The sequence below is a fragment of the Panicum hallii genome, chromosome 9 (assembly GCF_002211085.1).
Source record: "Panicum hallii strain FIL2 chromosome 9, PHallii_v3.1, whole genome shotgun sequence".
Classification (NCBI taxonomy): Eukaryota; Viridiplantae; Streptophyta; class Magnoliopsida; order Poales; family Poaceae; genus Panicum; species Panicum hallii.
In genome coordinates this window covers 60,819,433-60,840,125 of record NC_038050.1, presented here as the reverse complement: position 1 = coordinate 60,840,125, position 20,693 = coordinate 60,819,433, and the positions used below count along the sequence as shown (strand labels likewise).

At 47.2% G+C, this 20,693-nt stretch overlaps 4 protein-coding genes across 8 annotated transcripts; all 4 read left to right on the top strand.

The window, feature by feature from the left end:
- Positions 1 to 3,200, top strand: LOC112876697. Of its 2 annotated transcripts, XM_025940866.1 has the most exons (6): positions 1 to 249; positions 369 to 442; positions 598 to 721; positions 2,272 to 2,547; positions 2,630 to 2,704; positions 2,820 to 3,200. In XM_025940866.1, the coding sequence occupies exons 1-6, from the start codon at positions 127 to 129 to the stop codon at positions 2,952 to 2,954; spliced, it is 807 nt and encodes a 268-aa protein (XP_025796651.1). In that variant the 5' UTR covers positions 1 to 126; the 3' UTR covers positions 2,955 to 3,200. The 2 variants fall into 2 exon arrangements, with proteins under 2 accessions (XP_025796651.1, XP_025796650.1); XM_025940865.1 differs by having other exon boundaries at positions 3 to 249; positions 2,630 to 3,200.
- A 2,321-nt stretch (positions 3,201 to 5,521) lies between these two features.
- Positions 5,522 to 7,807, top strand: LOC112878255. The gene is made up of 5 exons (XM_025942700.1): positions 5,522 to 5,684; positions 5,814 to 5,884; positions 6,040 to 6,139; positions 6,920 to 7,168; positions 7,289 to 7,807. The coding sequence occupies exons 1-5, from the start codon at positions 5,577 to 5,579 to the stop codon at positions 7,565 to 7,567; spliced, it is 807 nt and encodes a 268-aa protein (XP_025798485.1). The 5' UTR covers positions 5,522 to 5,576; the 3' UTR covers positions 7,568 to 7,807.
- Positions 7,808 to 7,851: 44 nt separating this feature from the next.
- On the top strand, positions 7,852 to 9,866 carry LOC112878257. Its single transcript, XM_025942701.1, has 7 exons — positions 7,852 to 7,966; positions 8,071 to 8,153; positions 8,269 to 8,544; positions 8,638 to 8,839; positions 8,991 to 9,086; positions 9,188 to 9,441; positions 9,516 to 9,866. Exons 2-5 carry the CDS (start codon positions 8,110 to 8,112, stop codon positions 9,045 to 9,047), a joined length of 579 nt encoding a protein of 192 aa, XP_025798486.1. The 5' UTR covers positions 7,852 to 7,966; positions 8,071 to 8,109; the 3' UTR covers positions 9,048 to 9,086; positions 9,188 to 9,441; positions 9,516 to 9,866.
- Positions 9,867 to 14,277: 4,411 nt separating this feature from the next.
- LOC112874394 (protein LNK1-like) lies at positions 14,278 to 20,106 on the top strand. 4 transcript variants are annotated; one of them, XM_025937691.1, is made up of 11 exons: positions 14,278 to 14,604; positions 15,032 to 15,063; positions 15,416 to 15,529; positions 16,452 to 16,912; positions 17,005 to 17,284; positions 17,380 to 17,451; positions 17,869 to 18,079; positions 18,191 to 18,459; positions 18,745 to 18,884; positions 19,447 to 19,582; positions 19,670 to 20,106. In XM_025937691.1, exons 3-11 carry the CDS (start codon positions 15,506 to 15,508, stop codon positions 19,784 to 19,786), a joined length of 1,710 nt encoding a protein of 569 aa, XP_025793476.1. In that variant the 5' UTR covers positions 14,278 to 14,604; positions 15,032 to 15,063; positions 15,416 to 15,505; the 3' UTR covers positions 19,787 to 20,106. The 4 variants fall into 4 exon arrangements, with proteins under 4 accessions (XP_025793476.1, XP_025793473.1, XP_025793475.1 ...); XM_025937688.1 differs by having other exon boundaries at positions 17,002 to 17,284; XM_025937690.1 differs by having other exon boundaries at positions 14,278 to 14,690; positions 17,002 to 17,284.
- Positions 20,107 to 20,693: the final 587 nt, after the last annotated feature.

Below are 20,693 nucleotides of genomic sequence, written 5' to 3'. Positions count from 1 at the left end.
CTGCTGCCGCTGCTCCAGCTCCACTCCACCTCACGAGTCTCACACCTCCCCCTCCCTTTTTAGAGAGAGAGAGAGCAACGACGCGCCTAGAGAGAGAAAGAGGAGCAGCGCGAGCGGGAGGAGGAGATGGAGCGGGCGGCGCCGGTGAGGAGCTCCCACACCTCCACGGCCGACCTGCTCGCGTGGCCGCAGCCCCAGGGCCAGGGCCCCGCCCCCGCCACGCCGTCGCCGCCGCGCCGCCCTGGCCAGGTAGCACTCCCCTCCCCGTCTTCGCTTCCCTCTCTCTTCCTCCACGAGTAGCTGCATCTTCCCCGTGGCGTGTCGCTCTCGATTGACCCACTGAGCTCGCCTCGCTCCCCTGCGCGCAGCCGTCGGAGGCGATCAGGAAGGTGGTCTTCGGGGGCCAGGTCACCGAGGAGGAGGCCGACAGCCTCACCAAGAGGTCAGATTGCTCGCCCACCCCCACCCCCACCCCCAATCCCCGCCCCTTCTTCTCTTGCTCCTCGCCGAGCTCTTGCCCGCGGTCCGTTGATTCGGATCAAGAGATTCGTCCACCTCGGTTGATCTGAGACTGACCTCAGATGGCCGCTCCTCCAGGAAGCCGTGCTCCGCGCCCAAGTGGAAGGAGATGACTGGAAGCGGCATCTTCGCGGCCGGGAGCAATGGCGACGCTGGGGAGGCCGTGGCCGCCGCGAAGCCCGCGCGGACTGCCCCGCGCCAGGTGCCGAAATCTGTGCTGAGCTTTTGTTTGGATCGGCATTTCTGCTTGATTTTGTGTGGTTGCTTGCTACATTTGTCTGGAAGCGCTTGGATCCTGCCATTCCTGTCATACTGTGTGCTCTATACATTGTACTTGTTCCATATGCTGGCGATAACCCTTCTGTTTCATACGGCGTTTCAAGAGGAAATTTATGAAGCATATCTGTCACATTGGGTGCACATTTGTTGGTCTCAGTACGCACTTCTAGTCCATGTGCAATAATGCTATAGATCTTAGGTGCATGGTACTAGAATTGGAGTCGTGGGACTCATTAATTTTGCCGTGTGATGAATTTTAACGACCATGACTTCCATGAGATTAGCTTCACATTGCTACCATGTTAGTTGATTTTACATGAAACATATTAGAAATGCAAAAATGATTATAGGACCGATTCTAGAGATTTTAACGTGCTATTAGCTTGCTTCATAATTGTTTGATTCAAAAAGATAATGGGTTTTGCTTCCTACGGCTCTTTTAGAATAGTTACATCATAATTACCAGGATTAATGATGGTATTTTGTACAGAAGATTTTGGTAATATTCTAGAACATAGATCTCTTTCTTGGAAATCTATTCAATCTACTGAATTCATCCCTGCAGCAACTGGACTGAGGATGAACACCATGATCCGCGTCCATGCATGTCCGACAAAAGCATGGAGCACGAAACGACACCTGTGATAGCAATTTAAATAAATATATGAAAATAAGTCTAGAGTGAACCAACCAAAACCTAGTCCTTCATCTACTGAATATGTATTGATATGGCATCAACTGGTTGAGTATAAGAGGTCTGCATTCTTTTACAATATATATGCATGGCTCACACATGGGGTATTCTTCATCTTTGACTTAATCAAGTCTCACCAAGCTCGAGTTAGCTTTTAACTGTTTTTTCCAACATATGTTTTGGAGCCAGCAACTTATGGAATGCATAGTTCACATGGAGGGTTCCTCATCTTTGAGCAGATCAGGTCTCACCTGGATCGAATCAGCTGTTAACTTTTTTTTTTTGAAACACATGAATTGGAGCCAGCAACTTACAGTTCCATATTTGTGGCCACCGTAATTAACATATAGTTGGTTAATTTGCCCCTGCTTGCAGTGATGGTGTTGTTTTAAGATTTATAATCTTTTCCTACGAGAGGTGTTCTGGAGCATAATCCAACTAGCCTTTTTATGTTGTCATGCTTCTTCAATAGTCATGATTGTGAATCAAAATGCCTAAAGCAGGGGTAATAGTTTCAGCCATGATATTGTACAATTAATTTGGTGTTCAGTCCTGTTAAGATGCCTTTTTTTTATATGCAACAGACTTTTGTTGTTTAGCTATTCACATTGCCTAATTTTGGTGTCTAAACCATACTTTAGTGACTTAATAGTTAATGTGCAGTTGATTTTTTCCTGGCATGATCTTGATTTCACTGCTCTTACTTGAAAGAAATCAAGAAAAATGAATCATAATCATGATTTTACTGGTAGACTAATTCAGTTTCATATTGCATTCAGGCAATCAGTACTGTAAGTCACATCTCGTTCGCTGAGGATGGAACTGATCCTCCCAAAAAGCCAACTTCGGTAGCTGAGGTGGCAAAGCAGCGTGAACTTAGTGGCACTCTTCAAAGTGAGGTGGACAGTAAGATGAAGAAGCAGATATCAAATGCAAAATCCAAGGAGCTCAGCGGCCACGACATCTTTTCTGATACTCAGGAATCCAGGTCTAACAGGGCAAGGAACTCATCAAATGGCAGCTCTGCCTCTAACACACCTGTTAAAAATGCAAACGTATGGCAGCTTCAACATTTCTGGTACTCCGTTCGCCTTTTGCAGGTCAAAGTGTTATTCAACTAATTTTGTCTTTCAACAGGCGAGCACCTTCTCATTTGGAGAGGCTAACATTGACAGCGCGCCAAAGACAGCAAAGAAGATAACTGGCAAGAAGGTCAACGACCTCTCTGGCAATGACATTTTCAAGGGAGACGCGCCGCCAGCTTCCGCTGAGAAGCATCTGAGCACTGCAAAGCTGAAGGAGATAACTGGAAGCAATATTTTTGCAGATGGGAAGGAACCAACCCGCGAGCGCACAGGTGGAAACCGCAAGCCTCCTGGCGGCGAGAGCAGCATTGCGCTGGTTTAACATCCTGAACTGGAATGGGGACGGACCTTGCCTTAATCCATGCTTATCCCTGTAGAAGTTCGCCCGCGATGTGACAGGCTGTTTGACCGTCAGTTTGATGTGTTGTTTCCGATCGTGGTGCGGCAGTGAGCAACCCCATTTTTAGTCCTGATGATGGTCTAGTTTAACTTTGGTGTGTGCATGTTTGGTTTGGTTGTGAGATACCCATGCCGTTCTATCGTCAGTGCGTAGCGTGTGTACGGTGGATATGTTTTGACAAATAATAACATGAGTCTGAACCAAGCTCACATCTCGCACATAATCAACTGTGTATGGACGAAGCTGTCGCCTATTTTGCACCGAGAACAAATGCACGATACACCTACGTGGTGGAAGCTATTTACTATCGACCTCCTACAAGGGATACCGCGCTACATGTCAGCAGATAAATGTTGATAGCATCGTTAGTATTATTCTATTTGCATGGGTTTATGTAGTTAAAATTACTGGGAAAAGGCAGAATATGCATGTAATGGTTTTAGGGCTACTTTTACAAAGAATATAAATTTGTCTTGCAATGAGAATAATGAAACTTCACGTAAGGGTCTATTTTTGAAGTATAAATAAGACATTATTCCTCATAGAAAGATATCAAACTTATTTTCTACGATTCAATCATTTGAAAATGTGTTTCGCACAACTAACAGGAATTCCTTTTTCCAAAAAAAATACGATTGACGGGTGGTGAGCTCAGAGGCGGAGCCAGGATTTAACCATAGGAGGGGATCAAGAGACTAAGTAGAAAATGAACTTATAAGAAAAAAAATACAAGCAATAGAGTATATATGACTTCAATATAGTATGGACAAGAAGATATTATAGAAATAGTGCACAAGTGATGCTATTAGATGCTATCACTGATTGAGCGTGTAGATGTGTTTGTTGACACAAATAAAACTGCGTTGTGTCAATTTGCTTCAAAATATCGTGGAATACAAAATGTGGAAAAAATTAGAAGAAAACTATTTTTACTAAGTACTACTGTAAATGTTTAGCCACAGTGAACCAAAATTTTATGTCTACTACCCAGCCACAACTACAAGCATGTTTAGGATGATTTATCCTAGTGCGGTTTTCTATTACAGCTGCCACAAAAGCCGATTAATTTTGAGGTGAGAGAGGAACAGATTTATACTTATAGCATCTCTACAATGCGAATGACAATTGAGAGTCTGAGTTGGAGCAGTTTTATTTTTCCATGGAAGAATGGAGGCTCCAAAAGTTAGTTGTAGGGTCATAGTTGATTTTTATCTCTCGACTATTAGGGTGCACATTGCAAACGGTATTTGTGATCCATGCATACTTATAACTATATTTGAGCACACATAAAAAACTACCGCTGATCTTGGGATTATATTGGGAGGGGCCTTGGCCTTGGCCTTGCTGGCCCCTCCCTGGCTCTGCCACTGGGTGGGCTTGCTTTTTTAGGGAATTTTAGGTTTTGGCTTGGTGTTCTGGGGTCTAAAGGAATTCACGGGATAATCGGCCAGCCCGGTAGTGGTAACAAATATTACGGAGAGGCAGATGATCGCTGGTTTGGTATAGTTAGGGTAGGGCTAGGGCCGTCCGAACATGTCCAAGTAGTGCGATGTGGGGAGGGTGAGAGAAAGAAAAATAGTTATGAGGTAACCACTAGATTGTCATAGATGAGATTGCAGCTCCAATGATTTTCAAGAGGCTGAAATACAGTTTCCCTCTTAATTAAAATATGTTTTAGAACTTAAAAAAAAGATACCCTCTTCCCAAATCCCAGTTGTGCCTATCTATATCTTCTTTTGATGGAGCTGTACTTTGGCGGCAACATGTCAACTACTCGTAATCGCTACGACGACACACTTATTATTAGTAGCTAGCAATAATGCTCACATCGTAACCACCAAATTGCAAGAGCAGAATCACAAAAAGGATTGCCCAAACAACTTCAATGTCATGCACTCATGCTTTGTTTATGTTGCACCAAAATCCAAGTCTCACGGATAATCTTCCTAGCAGAGGCAGAGCCCAGTAGCAAATTTTAGAGGGGGAGCTTTTCTGTATGCTTTGGAGACCCAGCCCGGATCACCTCGTGCTTGGTTGCACTTTCGGAGGACCTTTCAGGTAAAGTTACAAAAATAGCTTAACTTGAAGGACATTCTAAGTTTTTGAGAAAAGGACAGTAATCTAAGTTTCAGATAAAGCCACACAAGAAAAGGTTGATAACCCTATCGGACCCAGTTGCAAACTCACGTGGTTAGGCTGGATGTGATGGTACACTATGGCAGGTTCCCTCGGCCCCTCGCAATGGTAGGGGATTTACCGCTAAGCAAAGGCATCCGTGCGGAAGAAAACGAGTAGCCACGAGCCCACGAGCACTGGTGCTGGATTTCAGACGCTCAACTGCTCTGCATTAGGTACCTACACCATACGTGCCGCGGCAGAAAATGACTTTAAGTAAAATACTAAAATAGGTTGCATTATCATCGTATAAAATTGTTTTATAAACCAAGCTTGGCGTGAGCTAAACGCCCCTGAGATATTTGCGTTGCCAGCGTGATTATACCTGGGGCCCCACCTCTTCATTTCGATGAGGAGGAAGCGAACGCCACCCTGTCCAAATTTCTCACTCCATCTCTTCCTCGGTTGCGAGAGGCGCAGGGAGATGGAGAGGGCGGCCCCGGTGAGGAGCTCCCACACCTCCACGGCCGGCCTGCTCGCGTGGCCGCACCCCGATGGCGCCGGGCCGCTGCCGGCACGCCGCCCTAACCAGGTGACGACCCCAGCTCTTCTTCTCTTTTGCCCCCGCTCCTCCTCCTCCACCCGCCCCGTACGTGCGGCGCGCCGCCGATTCCGATCCTAGAGCTCTACCTTACTCCTCACTCGCTCGCTCGCCCTGCAGCCGACGGAGGAGTTCAGGAAGGTGGTGTTCGGGGGCCAGGGCGCCGAGGCGGTCGACGGCGTCAACAAGATGTGAGATAGCTTCCGCGCCTCCGTGGCCGGATCCCACTCCGCTTCCTGTGATCCGGATCAAGCCCTTCGATGCGATCGGCGCCTTGTACGTGTTCTTGATCCCCCAAGTGTCTGCTTACTGATTACGGCTGCTGCTGCTGCTCTGATCGTTCCAGGAGGACGGGCTCGGCGCCCAAGTTGAAGGAGATGACGGGGAGCGGCATATTCAAGGCCGGGAGCGCCGCCGCCGCCCCAGCTGCATCCCGCGATCGCCAGGTCCTATTTTTTGGATCTGCATTCTGTTGTTTGGCATTCCTCTTCTGTACTTGGGTACCCGTTGTGTATGCTGGAGATAGTTCCTTTTGTGTCACGCGGCATGTCGGTAGAATCAATGAGGCATGCCTGTCAGATTGGTTTCCGGTTTTGTCCATATTCAGCAATGCAATAGATCTTAGCTGCATTAGTGGATTCTTTATTGGATGAAGTGGGAAGCAAATCTGATCGACTAAACAGGATCTAGAGATTCAGCATTGTCACCACATGATTGTTTGATTGGAAATTCAGTTAGCCTCTTATGTCGTTCTGTGTTCTTAAAAACGTCGGTCTCTTGTGAATCAAAATGTGTGTGAAGCAGAACCTTATGCTGTTCTTAGTTCTTCAATATCTAAAATTTATTTAGGTCGCGCATTCAAGTAAAAGAAACGGATTTCACATTGTGAAACAGAACATGCAAAGCATCAGCAGCAGTTCCAACCATCATACTGTATGGCAATCAACTCAGTTTTTTCTTTCATGAAAGGTTGATCGGCTTTCTTAATTAGCTTTCAGAACAGACTGCAAACTCGTGGTCAACAGTTCACATCTGGAAATCTTAGGTACCTATGCCATAATTTGGTGACTTTGTAGTCAATTATGCACTTCATATTGTCTGCTGATGAAACAGAATTAGAAAAACATAACAAATACTACTATTTCCCTTCTACATGACCTACCTATTGCTTGAAAGAAATCAAGAAAAAGTAATTGTGAGACTAAATCAGCTTTTATAATCTGCAGGCAAGCCAGATCACTTTTGGTCAGGACGGAAGCATTGCTCCCAGGAAGCCAAATTCAGTAGCTGAGGTGGCGAGGCATCGTGAGCTTAGCCGCACCATTCAGAGCGAGGGAGATGGTAAGATGAAGAAGCAGGTCTCCACTGCAAAATCCAAGGAGCTCAGCGGCCACGACATCTTCGCCGATCATGAGGATCCCAAGCCCAACAGGTCAAGGAGATCGGACTACAGCAGCTCCGCCTCCCTGTCGCAGGTGAAAAATGCAAATAAATGCACTATCCACGCCACGCAATGCCTGTTCTGGTACCCCCATTCGATGCGTGGGGGCTCAAAAACCTCTCTATTAAACAACTATCATTGCGCTCATGGACAGGTGAGCACCTTCTCGTTCGGAGAGGCCGACGCCGACAGCGCGGCAAAGATGGCGAAGAAGAAAGGAACCAGCAACAAGCCTGCTGATCTGAATGGCAAGGCCATCGTCGAGAAGGATTCGGCGCCCGCGGCGAAGCAGCCCCCGAACCGCGCGAAGCTGGAAGAAGCGGCTGGTAGCAGCAGCGTTTCTGCGGACGGGAAGGCCCCAGCGACCGGAGAGCACGCTGGCCGCCGGACCCGGCAGCCTCCCGGCGGCGACAGCAGCATCTCGCTGGCCTAGCTAGCTGTCTTGGGATGCATCATGCTCTCCGCTCTGGGCGGCCGCACTGGTGGTTGGTTGGGCCGTCAGTTTGCGGCCTTGTTTTGGTGCTCTACGTTTGGTTTGTCTGCGTGGCTTGGGTTGGTTGTGACATACCCAATGGAACAAGGGGTACCCATGGCGTGTGGTGCCCGTTTTGTTGTGTGTACGGTGGATATATATGTTTGGCAAATAAGGAACCGGTGGTTATTTGGTGGAGAACCGAGGTCACCTGCAAGATGGCGAAGCTGCAAACGTATTGCGCCTACCTACCGAGATCTCATCCACGGCTGCATGCACGATACTAATTTTGCCGAGAATATTAGATCGGTGCGTAGGGTTCCATTCGACTTCAACCAGCGTGCTTCGGAGTTCAACAGGGTAACATACTAACATCGTGCCCTTTCATAAATTTCAAATCCAAACAAACCTGGACGAGATAAAATCGGAACCATCTCCACGCTCAGGCCGTCTCTGTTTCGCAGACGTCCGAAGCGAGCGAGGTGGCATTGGAAGGGAAATAAATGAAGGACCGGGGCTTGTCATCATCAGGCCAGAGGGCTAAGAGGTACAGGAGTCGTAGCTGCCTTGCACGCGTTTTGTTTACAGTAAACAGCGCGTAATAGTCTTGCTCTTGCTAATTGCTTGTTTTTTTTACTACTACTACTGGACTACTTAATCAGGCTGCAGAGGACCATCAGCTCGCCGGAACTGCGACGTGGCGACCTGCCCAAGGAGAAACCCAGGCTGCGGAGGAGCAGCAGCTCGCCGGATCTCCACCGTGGTCCGCGCCTGGCCAACGAGGGGGCACTCCCTCTCGACAACCCCTACTCCGACCTGTGGAGGGCGATCTGGAACGGCGGTGACCGCGGGACGACGGGGCAGCAGCCAACGAAGGTGATGGACGCCTGGAGGGCGTGCCGGTGGATCGGCCGCGCACCCGACGATGTCCTGGCCCGGTAAGCAACCAGCCGTTGCCCACGGAGCCACGCACGATAGCTGCTGATTTTTCTTTCTTTTTTCTTTTTTTTTTTGTTGACCGTGCCACGCAGGGTTTGGTTACGCGTACGCCTGGGAGGACCCACGGAGCTAACGATGACCGGGTTCGACGTCAGGTCCAGGCTCCTAGGGCAAGCGCCGCTGGATCTGGAGACGGCGGGCGCTCTGGTCCGGCTGCTCAGGGAGCTCGAGCACGAGACCATGGCGAAACGGCCGCAGGCCCGCGGCAGGCACTACGTTGCTCCCGAGTGGGGGGTAAGTCAGTTGTTTTTTTTTAAAAAAAAACACCATGGCGCTCTGTGAGCCATCTAGCAGATCATTTGTACAGAATCAACCTGATCTTTTCATAAAAAAATCAAGCTGATCGATTCGATGCAACCACATGCTTTGCCTGGACCTCGTGCAGATCAACATCGCGAATGGAAGTTCGAGCTTGGAGGCGTCGTACGACCTGTTCATGTAGCCGGCGCCGCCGCCCTTCCTCATCGACCGACGCACGATCGTAAGCCCCCATCTCCGTTCTTTGCCCAGCACATAGATCCAGCAGTAATTTGCAGCCGTCGCAGTAAACTTGCATGTACTCTTCTGGTTCGTCGCATGCAGGTGCTGGCGCTGGCGTGCTGCGGCGGGGTGTGGTCGTGCTACGCCTTGGACCTCGGCACCAACACCGTGTCGGCCATGGATCCCAGCGGGGGCCGGCCGCTGCCCTACGCCCGGGCGCTGGGCCACGCCGACGTCGCCAGGCGCATGGTGGAGCACGCCATCCACTGCGCGCGCCGGGCATCGGGCGACCCCCAGCTGGGCCACGGCGCCTGGAAGCTCAAGCTGGTGCCGGGACAGGGCAACAACACATCCATGTAGTGACAAGGATCCGATTTCTTTTGGCACAAGGATTTTTTTTACTTTTTTTTGAGAAATAAACACCCACAAGATCTTGGGGGTCCTGCAGCTTCGACTCGGGGTTTCAGGCTCTCAGCTGCATGCAGTGGTACACCGGGAGCGGGAGGAGCGTCGTCTCGCCGGGCCATCCGCCGGAGCAAGCCAGGAGGGACCTGGTGCTCCAGCTCCTCCTCTTCATGGGCTGCAACCTCAACGGATTCCCGACGATGGTGATGCTGGAGCATCACTTGGGCTGCTGCTGCTGCCGCCGCAACACCAAGGACGCGGACGCGGCGGCGGGCAGGGAGAGGCCGCGCAGCGACAGCGATACGGTGTCGTCAGGGAGCAGCAGCCGCGACGCGCGTATCACCATGCAAGAATGGAGGCTCCAAAATTTAGTTGTAGGGTCATAGTTGATTTTTATCTCTTAATTATTTGGGTGCACATTGCAAATGATATTTGTGATCCGTGCGTACTAGTTATAGTTGAACGCACGTAAAAAAAAACTATCGCTGATCTTGGGATTATATTGGAAGGGGCCGTGGCCTCTGCTGGCCCTCTGGCTCCGCCACTAACACCTGTACAAGTTCACGATGCAGTCGTGCCGTACTTGTAAGCCATATGGAAGTGGATTAGCGGAAAGCACTTAGGGTTTGTTCAGTTTTTTAGGCTAAATTTTTAATCCCGTTACATCGGATATTTGAATACCAATTAAAAATATTAAATATATTATACTTATAAAACCAATTGCATAATTAGATGTTAATTCGCAAGATAAATCCTTTAAGCCTAATTAGCATATAATTTGACCATGATGTTGTGCTATAGTAAATATGTCGGTTTCGAAAATGGCTGACAGCTAAACCTACTAGAACATGTATGCCGTGCGATGTGATCGGATCTGGCCTAAAACACAATGACTCAAGATTTATATTGGTTTAGGCAAAGTTCCCTACATCCAGTCGGAGATCGGTCGGTTGTATTAATTGAGCCCAGGTGCTCGAGAGAGTTTGGGGAATTACAAGCTTTCGAGTGGGAGATTGCTCTAGTCGGATCGGATTAGATCTCTTCCTTTCGTCCTACGGGGGACCCTCCCTTTTATAGTCCAAAGGATATCTCCATTACGGGATATTTAAAGGTAGAAGAAAGGTGAGAGAGAGAGAAAGAAAGAGAGTTCCTCGCTCCACCGGTCGGGGTCGTTAACTTCGTTAGTCGGGGCTGCCAATCCTGTTAGTCAGAGCTTTCCGGTGGCCACCGTCCAAGTCCGCCGTCGTGGAGTGGCCGTCTTGTCCTGTTCGTGTGCGCCAAGCCCTCCCCCTGGGGAGAGCGCGCGTCGATGAGTACGGTACGACAGTCACGCTTCGTATCTAGCGCTACGCCCCGTCAATATGGCGGAGGCGTGCCTGCTGGATCATGATGACGTCGTGCCCCGGCCCCTCACGAGGATGGGCAGGTGGAATAGTGCCCCCTACTGTTACAGCAGTGGGGACTGCGATCCTTGTGACATTAGTGGTTAGCCTTGCATGACAAATTGACTTCGGGGCTCACCTTATCCTCCGCCCCTGCTCCTGGAACCCTGGGTAAGCGAGGGTCGGCAGTCCGACCGGCCGTTCCAGTTGGGGAGGTTGGCACGTATAAGGTGGAGCCCGATCGAAGCCCTCAGCCGGAGCCGCGGTATGGCCCCGGCCTCCGATCGCGTTCCGGTCGGGGACATGGGCCCGGGCCATCCCAACTGAGCTGTAGGTCGGGGTGGAGTTGCTGCCCATGCGGGTGGACGCTCGTTTCTGGCGCTTCCCTGTGCTGGTCAGCAGGAAGTGGGCCCGCTAGGGATTTTGGGTTCATGGACCCGTCAAAATATGTGCTAATGATAGATTAACTAGGTTTAATATATGTCTCATAAATTAGCACCAGGTATCTCATGCTTAATTTCTCTATTTGACGTACAAATATCTGATACGATCCGGATTAAAAGTTAGATCCTGGATCCAAACAACCGCTCAGAATTTTATTGAGATGGGTGGATGGTCCTTTTCTTGTGTGAACAACCTTTGTGACGCAGTCTTTCTCGAGTCTTGATTTCTTATAAATGTAAACCCTAAGAAAATAGCTAAACCTTGTTTTGCAGATAGAGCCGTGCCTTCAATATTGGCTAGTGCGACTGACTACATTCAGACCTGCGAGGAAGCTATAGAAAAGGACGCAGCGGACTCTAAAGATGGGCTTTGCAAGAGATCTCGGCCCACAAGGCCCGCCACTGTGCGCGAGCGCGAGTCAGCCCCCAGTGGATGTGGATCAGCTTGTGCAGGTGTGCGTCGCTCGTGTGGCAAAAATCGAAAACATTTTTCACACTGTGAACGATGGTGAAAGTTCAATTTCATGCGGTGACCCCCCAACCGCGACCAGCATATGAACCGGCAAAACGGCACTATTGCAATAAAGGATGCTGTTCAATTTATCAGCTATATACAGGCCATATTTGGATGCGGTAGGTCTAAATGTATATTAATAATAAAACTAATTGCATAATCCCTAGATTAATTCAGAAGATGAATCTATTAAATCTAATTAATTTATAATTAGCATATATTTACCTAATATCATGGATTAATTAGGATTTGTCTCGTAAATTAGCTCTAAACTTCTACAATTAGTTTATATTTAGTTCTTGTTATTGATATCGAAACATACGAATACGGTAGGGCTAAAGCTCTTAACATCAAACACCCTGGTACTCTAGACACCCAGATACTCTAGATGACGTGACGCTAAAAGAAACAATAAAATGAGTCCCTCCCTCAGCGCTAGCCTACCAACGCTAACCACACTCCATTCTTTTTTTCAAAACACACACACACACACACGCCATTGCATTCATGCAGATGCAGCCTTTTGTACTAGCACGGTGGCGCGCGCGCGCATTTCTTGTACCACGGAAATAGAAAGGACCTCCACAGCAGGAGTGATTTCTGAATCTGATCCGCGCTCTGGCCTCCCGGCCCCGACGAACGCAAGCCGGGAACGGCGGCGCCACCCAAGCGGCCAAGCGCCCGGGAAAACCGCCGAGTTTTTTTTGAAAAAGATAAAAAATTAAATTCGAAAAAGGATGCCGATTAGCAAAATTTCAAAAAATAGGTACCTCCGGCCCAATGAACGGGCGGGAGGCGTGGGGCCGGGCACCTCCCGCCCATCCAACGGGTGGGAGGTCCCAAAATTATTTCCAGACCCCTCCCGACGGCCTCTTCGCAAATAAGAAACATTTCTTATTCACGAAGAGGCCCCTGACGCGTGCGGGGGGCATCCAGCCCGCCCAACGGGCGGGAGGTCCGGGGCCCGTAGACTGCGGAGGGGCATCCGCCCGTTGGGCGGGCAGGAGATTGCGCCAGCCACGTGGTCCGCGCTGAGGCTGTTCCTAGCAGAGGCTTCCGGTGCGGTATTTGCTCACGCGACTGCACCGTAGCATGTCCCAGCAGCATGCGGATGAAGGAACGAGAAAAGGGACGACCCCTTCGGCAACCCGTAAATCCACACCCTCTCTCTCCAAACTCCGATCACTTCCCACCTATTCTCGGCTGACGCGTGGCGATGGGTCAGGAGTAGAGGAAAGCGGGTGAGTGGAGGTGGGCCAGCAGGGTGGCAGATGCGGTGCCGCATCCGCATGCTGCTGGAAGCAGCCACTTTCAATCACGCGGGCCCCACATACAGCCTGCCCCTGTTTCCTGATAGGGAGGGGCGCACTGCTGGGAACAGCCTGAGGGGCCGCGGGAACGGGGGAATTGGCCCGGTCTCCAACGAGTAATCACTGGGCTATGGAGTGCAGCCTGGGTTACAAATACATATAAATTATTTTTAATAGCTTGATGTATCGTACTATCATAATATTTGGATTCTATGTTGTAAAACGTTATCGCTTAACTATCTTCATACGAGTTTTAGATACCGTAATCTTCTTCGTAAAATTGAACTAAATTTAAAATTTATGTATACAAAAGAGTATGGCGAATAAATCTTGTATTTGAAAAAAGTATGAATTTTAAATAGTTTGTAAAACATAAATTCTAATAAAAAATAATAAAAATTAAAATTTATGTATACAAAAGAGTATGGCGAATAAATCTTATATTTGAAAAAAGTATGAATTTTAAATAGTTTGTAAAATATAAATACTAACAAAAAATAAGCAAGGTGGGCACCTCCCCCCCAACGGGCGGGAGGGATGTCTTATGGGCCTCTTCGCGAATAAGAAACTTTTTTATTCGCGAAGAGGCTCTCGGGAGGGGCCTGAAAATAATTTTGGGACCTCCCGCCCATCCAACAGGCGGGAGGTCCCTAGCCCCACGCCTCCCGCCCGTTCATCGGACGGGAGGTACCCATTTTCCGAAATTTTACCGATCAGCACCCCTTTTTCGAATTTAAAATTTTTTTATCCCTTTTCCAAAAAAACTCCAAAACCGCCCTGGTTTTCAACCTCGGCCGGCGTGGGCGGCGTCGCTGTTGCTTCCGTTGGCCGAAGATGGGCCCAAGCGGCCCACGGCAAGTTGCCCCCCACTTGCCGCCAAGCAGAGGCGGAGAGATGGTGTCACGTGCCGGGCGCCACCTCCACCCACGCAGAGCCGAGTCCACGCGCGCGCCCGGTCCCGGGGCTCCAGAAGCCTCCGCCCGCCGCCACGCGGGCCCCGCCGGGTCCAGCCAATGGGGCGCGGGCAACTGATCGGATCGCGCCGGCGCCTCGTGTCCACTACCTAGCCACCACCCCCGGGCCCACCACGCCCGCTCCCAGCCGCTAGTTAGTAAACTACACCCCCTCCGCCACGGATACGCGCCACCAAGGCCAAAGCCCACACCACCAGCTCCCCCAATTTTCTCCACCCGAAATCAGCTCCTTCTGGTAGTTTCGGTGCTCAAGCCAGGCACATCTCTCCCCTCTCATCATCATCGTCTCTCTCATCCGTCTGCGAGGAGGGAAAAGATTATTATATCCTACTGCTGGAGGCTGGAGCGAGGAGGAAAAAGAAAAGGGAGGAATTTTCGGGAAGCATCTGGAGACAGCGCGGTCCGGTCCGGCCCGACGAGCGGAGCTAGCTAGCGAGCGAGCGAGCGACCAAGACTTCCCTGCGGCGGCGGCGGCCGCGACGCGAAGCACCGTTAAGATCCATCCACCCGCTTCTCTTATTCCCCTCTTTTTGTCTGTTCGTTTGGTGAAGCGGAGCGCCGGTTTCATCTGCCCGAGGTGGGAATTCTCTCCGCTCCCGCTGCCTTCCTCGCGTCTTCACGTTTGGGGGACGGGGAGCCTTGGATTCCCCCTGTTCTGGTGGGTAGAGGATCCTCGATTCTTCCCGTTTTCATTTTTCCTGCGAGTTATTGTGGGTTTTGCAAATTTTGCGTGTTCTTGAAGGCTTGGTAGTGGATTTCTGCGCGCTTCCTTGGGCTTCGGTTGCTGTTTGTTTGTGGTTCTACTGATTCCCTTTCCCTATTATTACTTCCCTGAATTTTTTTACTGTTTTGGATCTTCGCCGAAGTTGCTTCTACAGTCTGCTGATTTTTTACTGGTGATTTTCTTTGTTTCTGCAGGCTCTGATCTACAGCTTCTTGATATCAGCAAGGTGAGAACATCTTCACCGAATTCCCTTCCTCTACTTTATTTTAGGATTCTTGTCCGTGTGCTTGTCATGGCTCGATTATAGGCTCTTTTGCATGTTTGCGCGTTAGATGTAGACATGGATTTTTTTTTGTCCTATTTTCTCTATGTTTCTTTTTTCGCACCGTTTGATCTGACTGAGCCCCAGGTACATGTAGGTAACTATGCTTGTGCGTAGCTGCAGTAATTTTGTTTAGACTTCAGACTATTGGCCAATGGCTATTCTGGATGGGAATATGATTTACTTGTTCAGTCTGCAGTTTCTTTTCATATTTTTTTCAACAATTCATTTCACTTCCTGTCCTTTTGGTTTGCAGGAGTTGATCAAGAACTGGGGATCCTGAGTTGAATATGATATCAAATCCTGTGGATTGGTACAGTTTCGGACCCGGATAGAATTTGTAGGGATGCCAGATTGGAGGGTGGGCGAGGTAATCTCAGTTTCATGAATTTCTTAATGGTCATAGGCATCTCACTACATCTCATAGCCACAGCATTTGGTACACGAGATTATAACCAATGATATGTAATGTAGTTGTTTGGGACTTAGAGAAAGATTTAGAAATCCCAGTGATTTAGTAGTTGAGTAGAAGCAAAAAAACTGAGAACTAGTGAACAACAATAGGTTCTGTGTGTGTGTGTGTGTGTTCTCTGAGGATAATACTATTCAGTGTCAAATAATCTGTGTAGGTGTATAGATTGATAAATTAGCATGCCGGGGCTTTGTCCAGTGTGCAGAATATTCCTGGTACACTATACTTTTTTATTCTCTTTTCAATCAGCTGATGTAAGAATGGATAATATATTCATATTCTAGCATTCAAGGCTTCAAGCTAATTGGGTTCAGTATCTAATGGTAATGCTTCAAATCCATGCCCTGCTTAGTTAGCTTGAATGGGTTAGCCTTATTTATTGGTACTGAGCTTAGCATGTTAAGGAAACAGGTTAAGCCTTGTGTTGCCTTGTGGAAGCGTCGGTGTTTATTTCGCTGAAGTGCGCTTGACACCTGTAATAGATCTGCAATTGTTTTTTGTTGTGGATAGATGAGTGGGGATTTAGTGGGCTAACCCCTCATATGGGGAAGTGTCAGGTGTCAAATACAGAGAGCTTGATTTGGTTGAAGCAAATTGACCAGTATTAATTTTTATGGTTTGATCTGACACACTCCCACTCTAGCATTAATCAACTTGATGCTGAACTCTGTAATGATCGAACCCTAGTCGCAATCATATGTTGGCTGTTGTCTTGGTCCTTGGCTAATAACAGTGCTTTGTTACGTTCTCTGGATCCTGTCTTCTCTTGACATTCCTGAATTTGTCTGCTCCAGGCCTATGACTAACAGTGCTTTTACAGTTTCAAGGTAAATTCGCTGATGACTTTGCCCAGAGTAATAGAAATGAACATCAAAATGGAGTTGAGGCTCCTGGTGTCACTAATAGTAAGAAGTTGAAGCATGCAGTAGCCAGTGAGAAAATCAACCAGGGTGTCATCTCTGGAACAAATAACTCAGATTCGCAGAAATGTAATTCGGAGCACATCCAATGTGCCAATGGGATAGTATCCCAGAATATAAACAGTACTGGTGACTGCAAAGATGGATCAAATGCTTTTACTTTGAGAGAGGAAAATACAATCGCCGAAACCAGATGTCCAACAGATAACTGGAACTCCTGTCAGTTTGGACTGAGCAATGGTTCATCCATTCTCAATAACCACAGTACTCCACAGGATAACCTCGCTTATGGAGATAATGATTTAAACTATATCGATTGGCCTGGCATTGACAATTTTGAGGATGTCGACACATTATTCAGGTATTCAGAACTTCCAGCTTGTTTGATAAGATCTTAAGTTGTGTAAACAGGTCATTATGATAACTATACTTCTTCCTTTTTTGGAAAAGGAGGTCTGATTCTACATATGGTCAGCAGCAGCTGGAGGACACAGATGGCCTATCTTGGATTCCTTCTTCTTCAGATGCTGTTTACTCTTCTGATGTTGCTTTGCAGCAAGGGTTTGAGTCATCTTATTCAGATTATGGTATTCTGGATGGTCTCTCAGCATTCCAATGTGCAGAAGATAAATCACTACCCTCGGTTGATCCTTCAACTGCTCTATGTGACAATGAATTCAATGATACATACCTGTTCAGTGAGCAAAAGAATGTAAACACATATGGAGAACAGGCAAGTAAATTTGTTCCCTTTTTTTCAGTCTGTATTGATTGACCAAATATTTATCTTCTATTATTTTTAATTCTTGTATCTCTTGTCCACCATAGATCTACCAAGAGGATGTGATGGAGTTGTTGCCCACTGAACAAATGTGCAATGGACATGGAAACATTGATATGGTAATTTCTTCAGGTTATTTCAATCATTCAAGCAACGCCAAAATTCATGGTCTTCGGTGGCATAGGGGTATACTAATTTGATTTTGGTTTAGGGCCTAACCCCCTTAAATGGACATATAGTTAATTCGATGCTCTAGTACAAAACAAAAATGGACTAGTAAACTTAAGTACTACCATGCTACTGTGTTGCTGTTACTGTCATGTTTCTATGTTTTGGGGCTAAAAGATCTTGGTACAATTTTCTCCTGCTTCTATATATTTGTACTGGGTTTACCACTGGAATGCTTGTTTCTGAGGATGCATAGTGCTGAATAGGTTGTTCCATAAGGTTGAGAGATAAATTATCATACGGATAGATCATTTATGCAATCTAATCTCATGTTCTTCATCGATTTAATGTCATGGTTTTTGTTGCAGGTTGGAAATCAGTTTTCATCTGAAAATGCCATTCAAAGTATCGAAGACAAGAAATTTTCTATAGCGTCAACTTCTCAGCTGAGCTCCTCTCAGAATTTACTGAAGCAAAGGCACCACTTAGATTCCAGTTCACCAAGCAACATTACTTCTGAGTCCTATCAAGAAAAATTCAGTCCATCTGGTGGTTCTTTTGCACAAAGGAATTCAAAAGGTAATATCCAAGTGAAATTTCAGATGGAGTACTTTCTAATTGTTCATGTTTGTTTGTCTTGTTCTCTTGTGTTATGATTAGCTGATGTGACCCTTAACTCTACAAATGCAGCGCAGAAGAAAACTGTGAGCATACAACCAGGACAGCCTGCAAGCGATAATGTGGTGAACAGACATCCTCAAACATTGACAAGAAGAGCTTCATATCCTTGTGAGAACTATGGAACTGAAGAAAAGGGGTTAGGGAAAAGAACTTTGGAGGATCCTCAAGTTACAATGGGCACTTCCATGGTAGTGGATGGCTCATTTGTATCATCTATGTCCTCTGATAACTCAGATGAAGAAAGCAGCTTTCGACAGCTGCAGGATGCTGTTAGTCAGGTATCATGATTTACTAGCTTCTTTTTTTAATTGTCGCATGAAGCATAAATTTCATAAATAACCTACAGTCCCTTCATTTTCTTATTACAAATTCATGCTATGTTTCCACTTATTTTGGTCTTGGCTTTCTGATTTCACTAATGTTATAAAACGTGATCAAAGGCAGGACCTTTAGCTTTGGTACAACCAAAGTTTCTGTTGGCATCCTTCCTCCTAGAGGAAATTAAACTAGTTTTAATAAACTATGAACCGTAGTATTAAAATTACTTTGCGTTTTTGCTTCAGCTGGATGTCCAAACCAAATTGTGCATTAGAGATGGTTTGTACCGATTGGCACGAAGCGCACAACATAGGCAAGTTTTTCCAAATACGATGAACAGCAATGGAGATAGCCAGGATGTAAAGGATGCAGAAACTTCGCGCAAGTACGTTGTTCCTAACAAAAGATGTTATCTAGAGTTTCTCAATCATGAATCAGTTTTATGGTTTTGAAGACTGTAATTGTAGATTTAAATACATTTTCCTTATTGTTTAATTACAAACTAAACAGTGTGAGTGCTGCTAATTTAAAGCCTTCCGCACTGCCTGTTATCTCTAAAATGTCATTCTGTAATTTTGAACCTTGTACCTTAAGAACAATTCCTTATATCTTAGTCCTTGAGATGCTGATTGATTAAGGTTTATAGCTCTTAATTTGATTTGATTCATAGGTTAACCTGCCCATTGACTGATAACAATGAATTATTTGTGATGCCATGATATATAGGCCGTGTGTAGTAGTTTTTATCAGAACAGAGGGGTCGGTTTCCCTACTAATATTGCATATAGTTGCCTACTTTATCACAAAGAGAGAGACAAGAAAAGAAGCAGTTGGTCGCCTGGCACATTCTTAAGTTGATCCTCGTTACAATACTTATAATGCAAGGGAGGCATGAAAATGGATCTGCCTGTGTGTAGCCTTTCCACTTTGATGTTTCTGTTTGGCAGGTTTGCTGATCCTCGGAGCATTGAGACGCAGACCAACCCGATCGACCGGTCTATTGCTCTGCTACTTTTCCACCAGTCATCGGACCATGCGACTGGAGCTGTGGACGACGCCTCATCACTAAAATCCCGTGCTAGCGTATGTTGTCCTCCCTTCCCTGTCGCACAAAACCATCTGGCTGTATAACTTTTGAAGCATGACTAGCCTTTTACTTTTGCGGTGCAGAAAAAACGACACCAGGGCCCTGCTGGAAACCAAGGTGGGGTGCCAGCTTCATCGTCGATATATTCACCAAGAGGGCAGGGAGGGTCCAAGGATGCACAATCCCGGGACAATTACTGAATATACGATGCTTCTCTCTGGGACCGGGCGGGTTAAAGCCGCATGGTGTGGGAGCTTCCAACGTTTGTGATTGTTCATAGTGTAATATTGTTGCAGACGTATGGGGTCGTTCACATGATGTTTCTTAGCTATGATCTGTCAAGCAAGCTTATTGTGTACCCAGTAGTCTCTAGTCAGCCCCAATCACATTGGTTTTGACATGCGTGTACCCTATCGTGAGGACTGCTGCTGCGGCCCTAGCAGTGTTCTGACTCACATTTCGTGTAATCTCAAACATAGGTTTTTCCCCAGAAGATTTACCTATTCTTTGAAGTGCTCAAGTATGCGGATGGTCTCTGGATCCCTTGAACTGATACAGAGGATGGGCAAGGTTCTAGACTTTCAGTCTCAACAATTATGTCATGTTACTAAAACGATGGCATGATCATACTAGAGACCATCATTGTATTATTGTTGTTTATTAGCTGCTGTGGACTTTGTTTGGTGTCGTTGGGTGTAGGAGGGAGACAGGTGGGACCGAGCAATTAGACATTGGGTCCAACAAGCATTAGCGGTTGACCTCTCCTTGATGGTTGTGAAAAGATGGCAGGCATCTCAATCATTGCGAGGTCTACCGATACAAAATTTGGTAGGTGCTTTGTCTGCTGAAAGTTCATTCGCTGGCTAGCTTGGCAGTCACTCTCGGAAAGGAAGAGTGCAGCGTCGGCAACAACTTAGCATCATGCGTGACAAATTAAAATGGCAAGGACATGTACATACGTGAGCACATGGGCAGTCGCCCTTGCGATGAACACGTGTCCTGAGCTAGTTTATCAGCTTGAATCTAGCAACCAGATATCCTTGCGTTTACTGTTTCTACTATGCTTACGCACACTGTCGGCCGATTGCATTTTATGCTATCCTAATA